This window comes from Dromiciops gliroides, chromosome 2 (genome assembly GCF_019393635.1).
Source record: "Dromiciops gliroides isolate mDroGli1 chromosome 2, mDroGli1.pri, whole genome shotgun sequence".
NCBI lineage: Eukaryota > Metazoa > Chordata > Mammalia > Microbiotheria > Microbiotheriidae > Dromiciops > Dromiciops gliroides.
In genome coordinates this window covers 386,909,894-386,929,639 of record NC_057862.1, presented here as the reverse complement: position 1 = coordinate 386,929,639, position 19,746 = coordinate 386,909,894, and the positions used below count along the sequence as shown (strand labels likewise).

The window sequence follows — 19,746 nt, the reverse complement described above, 5'->3', positions numbered from 1 at the left end:
GAAAGTTCAAAGAGACCTTAGGAATCAACAAATCTTAACCCCTCACTTGATGGATGAGGAAAATGCAGCCCAGAGAAGGGATGAGACATGTCCAAAGTCAGAAAGTTGCTCTTCGTGTTACAAATTGTTCTTTATAAATAAGACCAAAGGTATCAAACAGTACAAAAATAAAACAGTAGAACTCAGCCAAAACACTGGTATGTGACAGCAGGGTTAATATGCTTTATAGACTGGCCTGTGTCATTGTAGGCTTTTATTGTTTGGCATGTCCAGAAGTGTTCAGTGACTTAGGATGGAGTTCTTTTGTCTTTCATTTTTACTACTGCTCACTTAAAGGACTGATCAGCTTCCAGCGTCAATGGAATGAATAGAAATATCAACTAATTAGCTAATTAGTCATGTGATGTTACTTCTCTTGGTTTCTATCTCCACACACAAGATCATGGCTGTGGTTTCAATCATAATGTTTTGAAATTTGGTATGCAGGAAAAGAGAAACATGCTCATTTTTAAAAGGGTTCCTCTGACAAAAATAGAACACATTTACCAATTCAGAACTTCCAGGATCCATCTTGAGGCTCAGTACTATGTACAGAGGCCGTTTTTGAGACGTCTTAGCTAAGTCTCACTGGCCCACAGAACATCTTTGTGAGCTTTTCCACTGATTTTCTTTTCCTTCCCCCCCCCACAGCAAAGGTTGGGAGTTCCAACTCAGCTCTGCGGTGTGTGGTTGCTGGGTTTTCCATGTTTGTTTTGCTTTTTGACCTTGGTGTCGCCAGCTTCCATCCCACTTGAGTATTCTGAACGCAAGATTTCAGCAAGACGGTGTTTACTCTGGGTCTTCTTATGAAGGTCAGGCCTAGGGAAGAGTAAAAGTAGGGAGGGGGAGAAAAGAAACTTTATATATTTTTTTCATTCCAAGATAGGCTGATGGCGGCTGGTTCTGAGGCTGTGAAACTGACATTTTTGTATTAACAGAAGTACAATCCCTTCAATTGTGCTTGTTTTGATATTCTCTGTACCAGAAGATTAGATACGGCGCTGACAGATTTTCATAACGGTGGCAAAATATCATGGCATTTTTAAAAGTGAGGCTTTGTTCTGTACTGTTGTTTTCATGGAAAAAAAGGAACACAGGCTGATGGCAAATGAGGTGTATGATACAGCAGTTTGCCAAAGGAAAAAAAAGCCCACCCTAAAACTCAACAACATTCAGTAATAAAAACACTTTAATAGCAACCACAGTAACCCCAACTCTGTTAAAAAATAATCGTCCCTCACTGCTAGCAATCCACAGATGGTAATAAGGAGGACTCCAGCTCTCCCGAGACAGTGAAGACGGCTGACTGGTGTTTCGAACAGACCTTTCTGTGGTCTAGATGGCTGAATAGATTAGTTAATAGGCATTTCTTCATTGGACTGGGAGGGCTTTTTAATCTTTTGGTCCCTTCAAAATCAAGTCCCAGGGTACATTTGGGAAGCTTGGTTTATGTCTCAAATATTGGCCACAACTGCAGCCCTCCCAACACTGCACACAAGCCTTGGGTACTGGAGGGAGGTCTCTCTTCTGCAGTAATCCACACTGAAAAATGCCAAAGGTTTAAAATCAATTTCAGCTGCTGAACTGCAGTAACTGTTTTCAAAAGACGGTAGCCTTGCCATTTGATCAGAAGATCAGAGAGGGAAATTTGTAGAAGTTCAATCAAACATAGGGAAAATGATTACATAAACCACAGAGTGAAATATTTAATGTTTCTTAAGACATATGGAAGTGTTTCAGATTTATTTTCAAAAGCAGTAGTGACCATTAAAAACACACAACACATGGTGGAAATGCCATCACTGGCACCTAGTTAGTACCACTGCTTTTACAATAACTCCCTAGGCATGAAGGGAATGTGGTATATTTTTAGGAAGCTAGATTATGCCCTTGTCCCTGCTTTTTCTTTTTTAATCTAGGATGAAGACAATAGTGGACAAATGCTTGGATTTGCCCTCTAAATAAGTAAGATAGGTATCAGAAGAGATAGCTGACACCTGCTTTGCAATATAAGTTGTAAAAGATTAAAAAACTAGGTTGTATCAGACTATTACTGTATGCAGTTAAGTTCCAGAGGACTTGACTCAAAATTATGGTACACTGAAATTTATATGGTATCGATCCTTGTTCTGATGGATTTTTTTGGGGGGGGTACAGAAGCACAAATAAAGTAGTATGAGTAGTATTTACTGCCAAATGAAAATTTGAAGCAATTATCTGGAAAAAGCAATTTTAAGGTTGTTTATTTGTAGGCAACAGAACAGAGAGGGTAAGAAAAAGAAAATCTTCAGATGATAACTTCTATTATTCATTTCATTATGACAGTAGAGACCATATCTGTGGATGTTACTGAAGAGCATTTCATTTGAGACTTTTATAAATCTTTAACATGGCTACCTCCAGTCCTCATAGTTTTTTGCCTCCTGTCCTCAACCAAAAACACCAAATCAAACCAAAGGTAACATATTAATTATAGTGGCAAAACTACTGACCAGGAGTCAGAGGATCTGGGTTCAAATGCCAGCTTGGATGTTTATACTTCCAGTGTGACCTTCAGCAAATCAGCTGGTCTCAGTTTCTTCATATGTACAGTGAGGAAACTGGACTAGATGGCCTCTGGAGCCTAAGTCGATGATGCCATGGGGGGGGACAACACGACGGGACACCCTCATCTTAAACTCTTATTACTTTCAATCCCCAGAGATAACCAGGTGTAGTAAAATGTCTTGACAAATGGAGGGTAGCCCTTTCCAACACTATTTAAATTCCTGACTGAGTTATTCAGGGCAACACCTACAATGGGCTTTTTTTTTCTTTTAAGGATTCAGAAGTGACTTTATGATAATAATAAGTTCACATTTATATTGTGCTTTTAGGTTTACAAAGGCAATTATAAGCAGCATAGTGGACAGTCACTGAATCTGGAACCAGGAAGACCTGAGTTGAAATCTGGTCTCAGACACTTATTAGCTATGTGACCTTGGGCAAGTCACTTAACCTCCATTTAATTTCATTTTGCCAACTGTAAAAGGGGGATAATAACAGTACCTACCTCAAAGGGTTGTTTTGAGGATAAAATGAGATGTTTCTAAAGTACTTAGCACAGTGCTGGGCACATAGTAGGCACTATAGAAATGTTTATTCCTTTTCCCTTTCATCACAACCCTGTCAAATAGGTAGAGCAAGTCTCAGTCCCTTTTAACAGATGAACACACAGGGGTCAAATGAATTGCCGAAGGTTAACAGAGTAAATTAGTGGAGGAGCTGGGACCAAAACCCAGGTCTACCTCCCGCCCCCTTCCCTGTATTAGCGCTCTTGCTACTCCACTGGGCTCCTTCTATGGGATGCTATTTCTCATTCGGCAGGGCCCCTGCTCGTGTACCCTCTCTGTACCTGACTGAGGTCCAAGTTTCAAGGGGGTTGATTTGTGATTTGGAAAAGGTAGGAGACAGGCCCGGCAGTTAAGAGAACTTAACTTGTTCCAAACTGATGGCTGCCAGTTCTATGCGCCTGCAGTTTATTTTTAGTTGGGCTATATGACAGACAGAGTGAAAAGGTTCTGACAGGAAGGAATGCTTTTTCTTCCCCCTCGTTTGAAGCAGGGTGTTCACAATGTGTATAATTTTAAATGTAACAACCTGGGTTTCAAAATATGCAAAGTATCAGTCAAAATATCCTCCCCAGCATAAGCTCCTGCACTTCAAAGATCTCTCCTGCCACTGCTAAAGCAAAATAAATAAATAGAATATTACCTGGCTGATTGATACGCTAATTGCCTACAAAAATGGCCCAGGCTGTGTCACCACCAAAACTTTCAGCCAAAGACAAAAGCAGGCTGGCAAATTTGCGTTCTTAGCCAAGAGACTATAGGTTTTAATCTACCTGAGCACATATTATTAAAAAATAGGTATCTATGTAGATGTATTTTTGGTGAGGTGAGAATACATCTGTATGCCAATGTGGAAATTCATTTCGATCGACTATACATGTGCATGATGGATCTTGGCTGATTAAAACAAAATGAACAAATATGTGTATGTGGTGTGTTTCCCAAGAAATCCTTGTTTCTGATCAACACAAAAACCAATTACAATTCTTGAGGACTTGTGATAAAACATACTGCCCACCTTCCTGACAGAGAAATGATGGACTTGGAGTGCAGATTATGATAATTTTTTTAAAGAGATATTGCCAATGAAAGATTTTGTTTTGCTTGACTATACATGCCTATAACTGAGGTTTTGTTTTCCCTTGCTTTCTCGATGGGGATGGAAGAAGGGGAAGGGAAGTAAGAGAAAGAAAGATTATTCTTGCTGGAAAATAAAATGTAATCTGTTAAAAAGATAATGTGCATGAATATGTACACACGCCTATATAATCATATACATGTATACACATATATGTATACACACATATACATATATAAAGTCAAGGACCTGTGATTTCATCACTGTGGGCACATCAGCACTGATGCAGAACACAGTGCCTCATACCTTTCTGGACAGTTTCAAGTTTTTACAGCTGAAAAAAATTAATCACTTCATTTATCTACTCTGTAGTTATGAAGCTCTATAAACCGACTTAGGCTGATCTTTGGATGAGAGATGTACAGTTCAACACGGGGCCCATATCTGAAATGTTTTAAGCTTGATAGTTTCTGCCAGAGCTAACATACTATCAACAGTGCTTTTGAGAACCTGCTTTTAACCTCCATGCCAAGATGAAGCACTGAAGGATATTTCAGTAGTAGGGCAGAGGCATTGGAAGGGGGTATGGAATGAAGTTAAAGGACCTGGGTTCAGGTTCTGGCTGCTACTCATTATGCATGTGACTTTTTGGTTGTTCAGTCGTTTTCAGTTGTGTCTGACTCTTTGTGACCCTATTTGGGGTTTTCTTGGCAAAGATATTGGAGTGGTTTGCCATTTATGTCTCCAGCTCATTTTATAGCTATATGACCTTGGGCAAGTCACTTAACCTCCATTTAATTTCGTAAAGTGACTTGCCCAGGGTCACACAGCTAGGCCAAATTTGAATTCACAAGGATGAATCTTTCTGATTCCAGGCCTGGCACTCTTTCCACTGCACCATCTAGGTGCCCCTCATGTAACTTCAGGGAAATCACTTAATCTATTTTACCTTTAGTTTTCCTCATCTACAAAATGAGATCAGACAAGATAATCTCAAATGCCCCTTTCAGCTCAAAATCTATGATCCTATAATGAATTCCTATCTTATCAGTATCCAAGATATATATGAATTCATCAGTAATAACAGGGGTGTATGCTATATGGTAGGGTTCTGGGGCACTGGATGCTAACCGACAGAAGATACACAAAACTGTTCTCAAAGAGTATTTGCTCAACATTCCCAAGTCCACAGTGCAGAAAATGAGATGCTATAGAAATCAGGTCTTGGAGATGGTCCTGCTCTACTTAAGTTGACAACTGAAACATTTTCCAGGCATTTTACAATTTTATTTCCAGCCAAGGCATAGTCCACCACCAGCAAATCCTAATTCCTCTACAGACCTGGTAGAAAAATGTGCCAGGTCACTACTCTGAGGATCCTTATGCTCCACAGAGTGAGCAGGTGTTCAGTTTTTCAGTCTATGGCTTTGGTTTCTCTGCTTTTGTTGAAGAGAAGCTTTGAAGGGGATTTGGATTTTTTTTAAGCATTCAAGAAGTCCAAATGGGGCCCTCATTCAGTGACCAAGCTAGTTCTCTGCTTCTTCTCTGGTATGCAGGCCCAGCCCGGGTAACAAGGCAAAAGTCAGGTAGGAAAATGGGAAATTCTAAATCTAAACATACCCTGGCAACTTGAGGCCTCAATCTTCTCCAGTGCCAACCTGCAGTCTTCCCAGTTTTTGCCAAAGTCCCCCTCTCACCACTGCCCTGGACCTCTAGTCACCGAAAGAGTAATCCCATAGTTACCAGCAAACAGATTCGTTTATCTAATTACAGTGAAAGATGAGCAAATCTACCCAAAGTTATTGGGTTGGACTGGCGTTCATCAAGAAGGACAAATGTTATCTGTACCACTGATAAAGTAAAATCTCAGCTCAGTTTGCACATCAACATACTAAGCTCTAATAATAACTCTGGAAGCAGCTAGGTGGCGCCAGGCCTGGCTCTCTTAGATTTTTCTTAGTGAGTTCAAACCCAGCTTCAGATACTTACTAGCTGTGCGACCCTGGGCAAGTCACATACCCCTGTTTGCCTCAGTTTCCTCATCTCTCAAATGAGCTGGAGAAGGAAATGGCAAACTACTTCAGTATCTTAGCCAAGAAAACCCCTAATAGGGTCATAAGGAGTCAGACACAACTGAAAACGACTGAGAAAAAAATTACTAACATATACAAAGTGTTTTAAAATTTGCAAAGTAGTTTATATAAATATTTATATTCCTTATTAGACTATAAGCTGTTTGAGGGCAGGGACCATATCTTATGTAAACTTTGTATTCCCACCCATCCCCATACCTACTACAACTCTGCAGACATTAAGTGCTTAATATCTGTTGACTTAATTTGAACTTTGAACTAAATGTGATGCTAAAAATGCTTTAATTGGTTCTTAGTAAACTGAGTTGTATTTTGGTATTCTGTTGGGTTTTCTTTTTTAAAACTTCTTTGCCTCCTCTTTACAAAATACACACACACACACACACACACACACACACACACACACACACACACACACACACACACCCCTTTGGATGCCTCAGTCTACTGAAGTCTGGTAAAATGCATTTTCTCAAGTCTGAAAGATCTACCTTGTAAACAAACTATCCAGGGCCACAGATAGACCCAAAGGAATTCCAAGTGAAAATATACCCCAAAACGGGATGGAAAAACCCTGGTTTCAAGTGTGATCAGGGGAGAAGTGGCAATGACTTTAGATGAGATGGCAATGATTGAGAAATTTCTCTGCCCTCCCTGGCTCTTAGGGAAGAAGAAAAGACAGCACCGTTTGAACAGAATTCTGGTGGCTCTCCGATGACAGGAAGAGCAACAAACAACTCCAGGGAGAATTTGACAAGCGGTCCCTCTGGTGCAACAAAGTAGTTCAGGTAAAGATTCTGCCAGTGTGGGATGATAATTTAGCCTCCTGAAGTGGATCATATTATCAAATCTTTATAGTCATCAAAAGGAGATTATCTATAGGGACTTCTTAACCTTTGGGTTCTATTTTGGCATGGATATAGAGTGGGCTGAGTTCCTGGCATACCAGTAGGCTGCCTTTTTGATCAGCTTGAACTAAATAAAACCTGGCCTTTTGGAAAAATGACTGGTACTTCAGAAAAATCCCTATTTTGTTGGTGTACCCTGCACAGACATCAAGCACTGCTGCTAAATCTTGGAGGACTAGCCTGTAGACCCAAGGACAGACATAAAAAAATTGACTTTACTCTAACACCACAGCATAAGGAGCTGCAAAGGAATCGAGGAAAATTCTAAGACCTGGTTCAAGGAATAGCACAGTGTGAGAGGCACATAGCAAGTATTCAGTAAATATTTGTTTAATTGAATGAAGGTGATTACCTACAGGAGAATTATATGAAGGATAGTAGCCTTAATAAGCTTTGAGTTAAGGGATACAATGGCAATATAATGAGACTGAGAAGTAGAACTGGATTCTAGTCTCAGCTGCCATTTAGTCATTTACTATTTATATAAATGTTTAAGTTACTGTCAGTCCTCTCCAAATTCTAATCTTTGAGCAGATTCCAATGTATTCAAATGCTTATCTCAGCACCAAACAGAAGTGCAGATACTTAGAAACTGCCCCAGGATTTGGGAGGGAAGAGGAAGTAGGTGATGAGGGTGTGGCAATGGTGCTAAACACTAAAGCACAGTCAGTTCTAGATTTAGAAATATGACAGCCTGGGGGCAGCTGGTGGCGCAGTGGATAAAGCACCGGCCCTGCATTCAGGAGTTCAAATGCGGCCTCAGACACTTGACACTTACTAGCTGTGTGACCCTGGGCAAGTCACTTAACCTCCATTGCCCCGCATAAAAAAAAAAAAAGAAATATGACAGCCTTATGTTCATCAGAATCTGATCAAATGAGATAATATTTGTAAAGCACTTAGCAGTGTCTGAAGAAAGTTTCCTTTCTTTAGGTTTAGGTTGAGACTTTTTTTCCCCCAAGGCAATGAGGGTTAAGTGACTTGCCCAGGGTCACACAGCTAGTAAGTGTCAAGTGTCTGAGGCCGCATTTGAACTCAGGTCCTCCTGAATCCAGGGCTGGTGCTTTATCCACTGCGCCACCTAGCTACCCCCTGAAAGTTTCCTTTCTTCCTTGCTATTATTACATAGAGGCTACATGGCTCAGTGGGTAGAGCACTGGGATTGGAGTCAGGAAGACTTTAGTTCAAATCCAGCCTCAGACACTCACTAGCTGTGTAATCCTAGACAAGTCACTTAATCTCCGTTTGTCTGAATCTGCTGGAGAAGGAAATAGCAAACCACTCCAGTATCTTTGCCAAGAAAACCCCATGGACAGTATTGTCATGCTATGGTCCAAGGGGTAATGAAAAGTCAGACATGACTGAATAACAACAACTTCTACATAACATGCACTAAATATGTATTTATTGAATGAGCGTGTTTTCACAGCTAAATGCCAATGAAGAAATTCAATACATACAGAAATTTGTAGCTGATTCTTTGTGGACAAAGAAAAGATTATTATTTTGCTGAGGTCCATATTACAAGCTTTATCTCCCACATGTTGAATTGGGTAGAATTGATTAGTTTAATGGAGAGACTCCCTTCTATTCTTACAGAATCTTAAAGTTGGGAAGGTCCTCAAAGAGCATATATTCCCATTCCCATCCAATCAAGAATCCCCTCTTCAACATCCCTACAAGTAAATGATCTTTTTACTTCTGCTTTAAGATCTCCTCTGACATGGAATTCACTGATTCTGCCCCTTCCATTACTGGTCTGATCTAATTGTTAAGAAGTTTTCCCTTCAATAGAACTGATATCATCCTCCCTTCCACTTGCTAGGCATTGATCTTAGTTCTGCATTCCAAGAACAAGCTTAATGTTAACATGTGGTCAAAGATACTTTTATTATACCTTAAATGACTTCTAATGCAATTGCCTAAGGAGTTCTAACCTAATTAGAAGCAGTCAATTCATATGCAATTCAAGCTTCATCATCAGCTTCTAGCTCACAGAATCTAGAACAAAAGTAGCCTAGAGAAATGAATCGGTCCAGCTCTCTGCCTTTAGGCAAGTCCAGAGTTATATAATTCAAGATGATAACTGTAATTTGTCATGAAAAACTTCAGAAATAGACATTCTACAGTCTCCCTTCATAGCCCATTCTAGTATTTGGTGACCCTGACAATCAAATTCAAGTTTTTCCCTGTATCCAACCAACCAACCAACCAACCAACCAAAATGTCTCTTTAAATCTAACTCCCTTTCATTCCTTTCTGGATATGGAGAATAAGTTATCAACATGCCTTATTATAGAAATACTTCACATATCTCAAAAACTTCTTTTCCTTAATGATTATTTTGAAGTAGCTTCCCAAAGGGACCAAGAGATTCTATACCCAATCTACAAAAGGGCCCAAAGAGCTGGAAAGGTTGGCATTCCCAAATGACATCCTTTCTGTGGAGCAGTAAATTGAAATAATATTTATTATATGCCTACTCTGTGCAAGACTCTGTCCTAAGCACTGGGAGGCAAAGATAAATAAGATATGGTCCATTCTGCCAAGGAACTTACAATCTAGTGCCCACAAATGGTTAAGACACCACCTCATATCATGGACTGTCAGGTCCAATGCATTGGGTTGAAACATGGCAGCATCAGTTCCAGGATGAGAACAAAATGCAAAGGAACTCGAATGCTTCAGAATAAGAAATGACAAGAGCCTGACATAAACTAACTGGAACTGTATAGGTCATAACAAATAACAATCAAAGCTTTCATTTCTAGAATACTTTATAGCTTACAAAGTGCCTTCCTCCCCGCAACTCTGGGAGGTGGGTAGTAACAGAGAGAGAGAGAGGTTTTTTTTGTCACTATACGAGTGAAGAAATTGCTGAGTAGCCAAGGACATACACTTTCCTGAAGCAGAAAAGGAATTAGTGATTGGTTGTTCATTGGGGAAGAAAAAGAGCATGACTACACAAGTGGTTTGGGGGTATAGGTCTGGGATGACTGTAGAGAAAGTCAGTTTATGACTTAGCAAAGGTTTCTCCTTCTTGGGGTATACATACATACACATGTCTCTGTGTGTGTGTGTGTGTGTGAGTGAATAGGTGTTGCCTTGTATTCATTTTCCTATAATTCAAGACCTCAAGAATTAGAAGGTTTGGTGAAAAGGTGAATAATCTGTTGCATCTACCCTCAACTGGTATCTGTCATTGATTTGAATTGTACTTTCTGCCTTCTTCCAATTCCAGGACTTCAATGCAGGCAGTCCAAAGTTTCAAGGGCTGCCACAGTGTATCTGACAGTCTCTGGCATCACCCCCAAGAGAGGCTGGTTGGGTTCCTGTTCTTTGTTGTCAGCCCTGGCTGCTTGTCTGAAAGCACACCATGTGGTTCCTGCTGTCTGCAGGTGACCCAGGTGTGGAGGAAGCTAAGGGTCACTGTGAAATCCCTCTAATCGCCTCATTAGCAGGGTGGGGATGAAGGTGTGTTTGTTCAGTGAGAAGGCAGAAAGCTGGTAATTGCTTGGTGTCAGCTGGAAAAAAACCAAGTGATAGGAGCAAGAGGCCAAATGTAAAAGGCTACATGAGCACACCTATAATTAAACCACTGCTCTAAAGAACAGGGGCCCAGCAGCACCAGACTATAGGGAGAACACAGGAAAAAGGAAACTAGATTTGCATCGTCTTGCAAATGGAGAAATACTCAGCTCCCCACTGGAGAAAATGCCCTTAAGAGATAAAATTTTAGTTTGAACCAGAACCCAGCTAGGGCTAATGTAATGCTAGAAAAAACAAATCTGACCAAATGCGGTCTTCTCATTTCTAGTTCTAGTTTAGGCAACAAAGATCCTATTGTCAGCATACATGTTTCATAGATATAATTTGTAGCAGATTTAAAAAACACAGAATGTCACATTTTGGTTCTTACATTGGAGTCCAAAAGTGCAGATGACGACAATGACGATGACAACGACGATGATGATGACATTGACGACAACGACTACAGATGACAAGAGCCAAAGGAAAGTGGTAAGCATGGTACAACAACACCCACAATCCTTTACTCCTGCCACAGTTATGTTGATTTTCTAGCTACCAGTGGCTCCTATTGCTTTTTCTTGGCCTTGTCACTAAGGTCAAGTGTTCTGACCTTCCATCTGGGGGCTTGCTCCTGCCCTGCTAAGGGGGATGATGATGTATCAGAACATATCTATCCATATCTAATTACGAGGGTCTGGTTTACTGCCTCCATTTAGGAGGTCAGAGAAACAGAGCCAGCTGCTCTGACAAGCTGGTCCATCAGCAGGGGGTGTGGATGCCCTTCTGAATGCTCTTCCTCTCTTGTGCTGAGCAATGGAATCTCACGCCTGTTGATGTTCCCTACTGCCCATTTTGCTCCTCATCAGACACTCCTGAAATTTACACATGGGACTTGAGGTAATGAATACAGCCACCCAGTAGGATGGGTACCAGACCTTTTTCTTTACAACAAGAGGAAGGAGAAGTTATTGGAAGGGAAGCAGTCTATGGCACCTTCCCCTCCACTCTACCTTGTTTAGCTCATCCTTCATACTGCTACTAGAATATTTATTATCCATCAATCTGGTCATTGTACTGTTAAAAGAATTATCAAATAAAATTCAGACATTTTGGCCCGGTATTAAAAGGCTTCCACCCTCTGGCACCCCCCTACTTATCCAGCCTTTATTTACTTCCATCCCATGTACTTTATGAACCAAACTGGATACTCTTTGTCCCCCAAACTGCTTTCTTGCCTTCCTGCCTTTTCTTATGCCATCAGTCCTGAGTGAAATGTTCACCTTTTCCCAGCCCTTGTTAGCCCGCATCCATTCTTTAAATCTGAGCTTTAATGGCATTTTCTTCATGAAACCTTCCCTTATCTTCTGCATAAATAGTGACCTTCCCCATCCAAAACTTTCCCTGGCACTTTGTTACAGAATACTTTGATGCCCTTATATAATATTCTGTGTTACAATCATTAGTATGCTTTATCCCCTTTATCCCTGTGGTACCCTGTCAGCACTCTCCATCCTTGGTACCCATTCCTTTCCTTTTTCTTTCACTCTCTTCTTCCAATTTCTACTCTTCTTTCCTATCATTTCCCTCTCCCTCTTTCCTTCTTTTTTGCCTATATCTTAGGCCTGTCAGTGGCAACCACAACATGGACATTGCTTAGCTAGTCTACAACCATCAGGATTATGAATGGTGAAGATCTCTGTCCTCATGGTTAGACCCGCACTCGGGACTTTGAGCCCAAGGCCTACCACTGGCTATATGACCTTGGAAAAGTCACTGCCTTTGTATCTCAGTTTCTCCATTTAGCTTTGAGCTCTGGGGGAAAAAGTTACCACATACATTCTAATTACCATTATTTACAAAGACAGCCCGAATTCATGAAAGATTGCAAGTAATTAGACCACATGTAATTTCATTCTAATAAGGGAAGGCTGTAGTTCTCATTTTTAAGGATTCACAGAATGTCAGAGTTGAAAGAGTCTTTAGAGATCTTCTAGACCAATCTCCTCTTTTTTAGTTAAGAAACTGAGTCCCAGAGGAGCTAACTGAAAATCCTAAAGATCATAGAGCTAATTAGCAGCTGAGCTAGGACTAGAACTTAGCCCATTCTAGGACTCCTCCTCTTATGCCACAATGTCAATAGTCAATAAAAATTTATTAAGCACCTACTATGTGGTAGGTACTGCATGAAGTGTGAAGATACAAAGAGGCAAAAAGACATTTCCTGCTTTCAGGAAGCTTACAATCTTATGGGGGGGGGGGAAGAGACAAACAAATATATACAAACTATATAACAGGATAAATAGGAAATAATTAATAAAGAAGGCACTAGAATTAAGAGATGTTGGGAAAGACTTCCTATAGAGATGAGATTTTAGTTGAGACTTAAAGGAAGCCAGGAAAGTCAGTAGGTGGAGTCAAGGAGGAAGAACATTCTGGGCATGGGAGGACAGCCAGAGGAAATGCCCAGAGCAAAGACATGGAGTGTCTTGTTTGTGGAACAAGTATCCCTTGGAAAACCAGGAGAGAGTGGTGTCCCAAAAACCTAGAGAGAAGATAGCATCAAAGAGAAGGTAATTGATGGGCAAAGGCTGAAGAGAGGTTGAAGAGAATGAAGATTGAGGAAAGACCATTGGATTTGGCAATTAAGAGATCATTATTCATTTTGGAGTGGTTTTGATGGAATTATGAGGTTGGCAGTCGGGTTATACAGCGCTAAGAGAGGGAGAGGAGAGAAAGTGGAGGCACCTATTGTAGACAGCCTTTTTGAGTTTAGCTACAACTGGAAAAATGATGGTGGGGATAGAAAGATCAAGTGAGCTTTTTCAGGGTGGAAGACACATGAACATGTTTGTAGGGGAAGCACCAGTTGGAAGAGACAGAAAATAAGTGATAGAGTAGAGATGACAGACAGGGAAATATGTTGGAGTTGGAATGGGATATTATGGGATCACTTGTGCAGGTAGAGGGGTTAGCCTTGGTAAGAAATAAGGCCACCTCTTCATGTGAGATGGGGATGCAGAAGAAAATAGTGGCAGAAGGTATGAGTGATATGAAATGAGGAAGAAGGGAACAGAGAAAGCTTCCAGCAAATGGTCTCAATTTTCTTCTGGAAAACACGAGGCAAGGTTCTCGGCTGAGTGGGTGAGAGAAAGGGGCACCAAGGGTACCATGGAAGTTTGAAGGATGAAAAGGTTTTCAAGAGCCACCATGGTGAGTGGGATGAGTTGATACAGGAGGTGCAGAAGAATTATCTAGGAGCAGTGAGGGTCCAATTGAGGTTGTATAACATAAATTTGTAATGGACCCAGTCAGAATGGTTCATTGGTTTTTGCCACTTTTGTTCAGCAGCATGCATATAGGAGTAAGGACAGAGGATGGTGAAAGTCACCCAGGGTTGAAGCTTGGTTAGATGTAATTGGTGATATGATAAAGTGACTGGAGAGGACAGCAGTGTAGAATTGAACTGGTTCACCAAGGAGTCAAGATAGAGAAAAGAGAGAGTGCTAGGGAGATGACCTAGGAGAAAACTGAGTGGTTGAGGAACTGGAAGTAATGGTGTGGAAGAAGAGTAGGGTTTGGTATAGGAAGACAGGAGGTGAGGTGGAAAGTCAATAGGTAGACTATGGTCAGAAAACGGAACTTAAGATTTCTTGAACACAGTGGAGATGCATTTGTGGGTGATGACAAGATCAAGGGCATGCCCATTTTAATGTGTGGCTGAGGCAGGATGGAATCGATCATGGGAGCTAAGTTGGTTGAGAAACTGAGTGGTTAAGGTGTTTGAGAGTCAATATGTATGCTGAAGTTCTTAAGCATGACAAGAGTTGCCAGAAAGTTATACATTGTTATATACTGTATAATATAGGTAATATATTGTTTCAAGGGGGTATTTGGAGTTTGGGTTGGGTCATGCCCAAAGGAAAAAGTTAAGAGTTGCCAGAATCTCCCATTTTTGGGAATAATTTGTCCTATCTAGAAGTTTGGGGATGGACTAGATGACTTCTTTCTTTCTAGCCCAAGGAATCTATAATTCCCTCCAAGTTAGTACAGACTTCAGGCTCCTAGAATACAGAATATGACAGTTGGCATGGATTTCTAATGTGATTGTGACTAATCTAATGTGACTGTGACATAATCATTAAAGTAGAAGATGAGGAAGTCTCAAGTCCTTTTTCTATATCTGATTCATGACCTTAGAGAAGTGACTTGCTTCTTCTTGGTCTTCATTTTCTTGGATTAAAACCATATGTTAGTACTTGTTTGTCCTTTGGGTAGAAGAGAATAGATACTGAACAATAGCTAACCTTGCTAAAGAGCAAGTGCTATGGCTACATAGTCTATACACCAATTTTCCAAATTTTAGATGATTGATTGCTTTGGCTTTTCATGCACCACTGGTTAACACATCTCCCTATATTACTATTTGGTCATCCATCCTGGTTCTGCCACCACCCCACCCATGTATATGAGGATCTCAGAGACTGTGGCTTTGTTCATTTTCTGATATCACATTTGGCCCGATTCGTCTTTTTTATAGAATGATGAGTAGACCAACTAAACCGAGAAAAATTTTTCAGTGGGCAAGATTCCAAGTTTTCCTTCAGCTAATTAAGTGATATTAAGGAGGTTGTAAATGCCACATAAAAATTGGCAGGCAAGCTGCTCCCAATGATTAGATTACTGCTTTACAGGGAGCTACAGCTGCAGTTTCTCAATGCTGGTCTTTTTGGGAGCTGGTTTGGGGTTTTCAAGGTTGTTGCTAATAAGTAAAGTTCAAAGGTGTTAAAAGGTGGCTAGTTAAGACACCTTCAGCTCTATCCCCTTTTGTTGACTCTTGTAGTCAATGCAAAAACTACAATTCTCTTCTAGTCAATTCAAAAAGAGAGACAAAAATAGTGCCACCCTTCTCCAAAATGGCAGAATTTATATGGGGTTGGAAGGAATGGACAATGGGCTATAACTCTTCCAAGGAAGGTTCAAGTAAGCTCTCAAGAAATGTTTGTCTAACTGAACAATGAATTACATTCACACCAAAGGCTGGGGAGGGAGCAGGGGGGAGGGGGGAGGTATAACTTCAGAGTTTGGAGCTTTCAAATGTATCAAAATATCATGAATTTGGAGTTCACTAATTTATAATTGTTATAGTTTGGGGAGGGACCTAATTGAAATTTTTGAAGGTAAGTTTTCTATGAAAAAATGGTTTTGTGAGAGCATAAAAAAAAAGTGAAAAATGTCCAGAACAGTTACATTACAGACCAAACTAATTTTAAAGAACTCGAGAAGCACTAATACTCGAGGGAGGGAGTGCTTTGATGCTCCTCTGAAGCACACGTAGGTGTCTGGCTGTTTGGATACAGTGGCAATAACCAAGGCAGTACCCCTTTGCACCCTCCAACTCTTCACTTTATCCTCAGTGTCAGCATATTATAATCTGGAACAAAAATATCCAGGAAGAATTTTTTTTAAGGCTTTTTGAGTGCTGGCCTTATGTTTGTGATGAGCTTGCAGGTTTAGGTAAACTACATAATTATTGTTACAATTTGGCAACATCTTGACTTTTATACATAACAACTTGAAAATAATAAAATTTCATTTTTATAAGAATGCTATATTATTCAGATAGTACAAACAGGCGACGTTTGGAAGAATTACAGCAATGAACATGTCTATGTGAATATGAGACCCCAGGCAAGACACAATCTCCTTGAGCCTCAGTTACTTCATCTGTAAAATGAGAGAGTTGGACTAGTTGACCTATAAGGTCTCTTCCAACGCTAAATCCATTATTCTGATTGCTTTACTGGTCAAATGTACCACATGTATTTTAGCACCCAACTGACTCAAGGACAATGAAAACAAGAAATAAGATGGCAGAAGACAAGGGTGAAACCACACCTAGGGTAGCCATAGAATAAAGTTTTAAGAAGCAATCACCTCAAGAAATACTTTTTGGCAGCTGCATGGGCCATACCTCCCTGTGTAAAAAATACCATACTTGGGCATGGGGGTGTAATCTACAAGATATAGAGAGTTAAAAAGAGTAAGATTACCCAGTTATGCTGTGATGGCAACACCAACATCTTAAGCCATACTGGTTAGAGTACTCTTCTTAGTGTTTAATTGACAGAGTCATGCTCCTTTCCAGTGCTATGTTTGTCTTCTTAGGCATATCCTATTCAATGTTTCTTACTGACCAGATACTTGGGAAATAATGTAAATTTCAGGATTTTATCTATGTCATCTTCTCCCCCAAATAAACCAAGGCCCTCGTTTCTGGTGCTAGCATTCTAAGTAAAGACGTGTGTGTTGATTTCTACACAGCATAAAATAAAAGATCCATTTCACCAAGAGAGATCATTGGTTAGTGATGACTGTCACTGTGAGGCCATATAGTATGTTCCTGATATTATGGACTATCTGATAAAGTGTGGGGTTGGAGTTTTGGTAGGTTTGTGTGTCAGGTTTCAGAGTTTCTGTGACTATGACTGTGGTTATGTGTGCAATGGAAGGGGGGGTAAAAAGCATTAGTGTTTACTTTCAGAATATACGATCCAAGAGGCAGACAGACACCTAGCTTGTAGGCTATCCTTTGGGGGACAGGGTTGCTCTCCTTCCTTCCTTCCTTCCTTTCTTTCTTTCTTTCTTTCTTTCTTTCTTTCTTTCTTTCTTTCTTTCTTTCTTTCTTTCTTTCTTCCTTCCTTCCTTCCTTCCTTCCTTCCTTCCTTCCTTCCTTCCTTCCTTCCTTCCTTCCTTCCTTCCTTCCTTCCTTCCTTCCTTCCTTCCTTCCTTCTTTCAATGAAAGAAGTGTAGAAGAAAAGTGCCAAAGAATAAAAGTTCCCTTTGTCATTTGGTGAAAACAGAGGCCTCCTAAGCTGCCTCTGATTCATATTTCCTCCTCCCCAACACAATTCCACCCTTCTTCCCTATGGGTTTGGGAGCCCTTGTTTGTTACGTGGCAGGTGAAGTAGGAGAGGATTTGGTTTGCAGCCTGGTGAACAGATATCAGATGTTTGTACACAATATATAATGACTCCAGGACAACTGGTGCTGGTAGTAAACAGCCATAAGGAGGAAAGCTGAATAGTTTGGAGTATTTAGTGCTATTATTTTAGTTCCCCCATTTAAAATAATAAGGATCCTATTCTCTTTCTCGACAGATGGATTTCAGAAGAGACGGTTCAGCTCTGCACAATAAATGTTGCCACAGTGTAACTCTTCTTACTTTGTGGGGTTTAGCAGACTTTTTTCCCCCTGCCCAGTCCTCAGAAAGGAGCAAACTGGCATTTGTTTGAGCCCTGACTGAGGTGTAGAAAATCTGTCAAGTTTTCTCTGCCTCTCACCCTGACCACAATTATACGGTGCACGTGCAGATTAGCTGCAAAGTCACTCTTACCCCAGGAGTGACAACACTTCCCCCAAATAAAAAGTTACGTACTGTATCCTAGAGTGGCCGTCTGTGGTATAAAGGCAAGGAGGGGGTCCTGGGCAGGGGGAGAAGAAATGCCTTCAAAAGAAGCACATAACAACGGAAAAAGTAGCTGAAACAGAGTGGCGACAAGGCAGTAACAGAGAGCTGCATTGTCATGAGCTGAGTAATCCTATGACACACTGCTGTCACTCACCACGAGGCTCCCTGCTGAGCCCGCTAGACATCAAAGACCGCCCCATACCATCTTACATGCTCTTTATCAGCTAATCAGCCTATTCTTCCCTAAATAAAGCCCTCTTAAATCCCCTGCTCACAGGGGTATACCAGTCCTGTTGCCCATCTGCTTGTGAGGGTCAACTGAAGCAGGAGGCAGCGGATTGTTCTCTCCCTGGTGGCTTCTCAAGGTAAGGACAATGCAGTCTCCAATTCCCCCTCCTAACTCCCTCTCTCCCCCACCCTCCTATTCTCCAGGATCTGGGGAGGAGCTGAAGACATCAAAATCTGAACCACAGCTATACGGATGAATGCTTACTAACAAAATTTCTAGTAATAAATGCATGCCAGCTGCCAAAATATGCATTTACTAAAAATACTGAAGTTGGAGGTGGTGGTGGTGGTGGTGAGGGAGGTGAGAATTGGAAACAAAATTGTGTCTATTAACAGTCATAATTTGTGTGTGTGTTTGTGTGTATTCTTTTTCCTTTCTTTCTTCTGCTAGGGTATTTTCAAGTGTCCCCATTTTAAAGATGGAAAAATGGAGTTCAGAGTTATAAATGTTTGTCCAAGAGCCACCCAGCTTGGGAGCATGTTTCCCCCTTGAACTCAGATGCTTAATCACACATTCAAAATCAATGAAGCTGGAGACATTGCTGCAGATCTGAAATGAACTGACCCCCCAAATCCCCAGCCCTAACTCTGATGCGTGGCGGTTTAGCATCCTTGGCACACAGATGAACATCTGGGTTGAGGAAACCTGAGGGGGTTCACCTTTTCTCCCCTAGGAGAGGTCTTAGTTCTCTTGCAAGGCAATCATATAATAATGCAAATTGTCAGACCTGACCAGGACAATTGGTGAGTGGTAGCAGGTGCCTGCTCCCTCTCTACCTCTGGCCTTCACTGCTACTTTGAGAGAAACAGAGCTGCCACAGCATGGTCCATATTCCCACTGTTGCACTGGAATGGAGAAGCTGACTGGCAGAGAAAACGTTTATAAAGTATCTGTGCTTAGGATTTAAAGGACCCTCTTCATAGGACCATAATCCCTTTATTTTACAGGTGAGGAAACTAAGGTTTGTCAGAGAGGTTAAGTAATTTCCCAAGGTCATGAGGCAGTAAGTGATAGAAACAGGAGTGGAATTCAGTTGTGAATATGTTACTGTAACAACATAAATGCACATGTAATGTATTAATATTCCTATGAGAATATGTTAATATAATTTAAAATAAAGTATTCAAGGAATTTAAAATTTTAACTTAACAGAAAGTAGGAATTTTATAAAACACCCAAGAGTCCAAAATTCCAGTCCTATTCAGGTTAGATTTAATGAACCTTAGCATG

At 40.7% G+C, this 19,746-nt stretch overlaps 1 protein-coding gene and 1 long non-coding RNA gene across 4 annotated transcripts in view; one reads left to right on the top strand and one right to left on the bottom strand.

Moving 5' to 3' along the window:
• Positions 1-111: 111 nt before the first annotated feature.
• Positions 112-19,746, bottom strand: part of DDX31 (DEAD-box helicase 31) — a 91,385-nt gene continuing 71,750 nt past the window's right edge. For all 3 annotated transcript variants that reach the window (XM_043988819.1, XM_043988817.1, XM_043988816.1), the window contains one exon: positions 112-858. In XM_043988819.1, coding sequence (XP_043844754.1) covers positions 711-858 — 148 coding nt within the window. In that variant the 3' untranslated portion in view covers positions 112-710. The remainder of the gene's footprint in view (positions 859-19,746) is intronic.
• On the top strand, positions 6,984-19,647 carry LOC122743697. The gene is made up of 4 exons (XR_006355009.1): positions 6,984-7,108; positions 11,155-11,248; positions 17,917-18,592; positions 18,907-19,647. It is a non-coding gene; the product is annotated as an uncharacterized LOC122743697 (long non-coding RNA).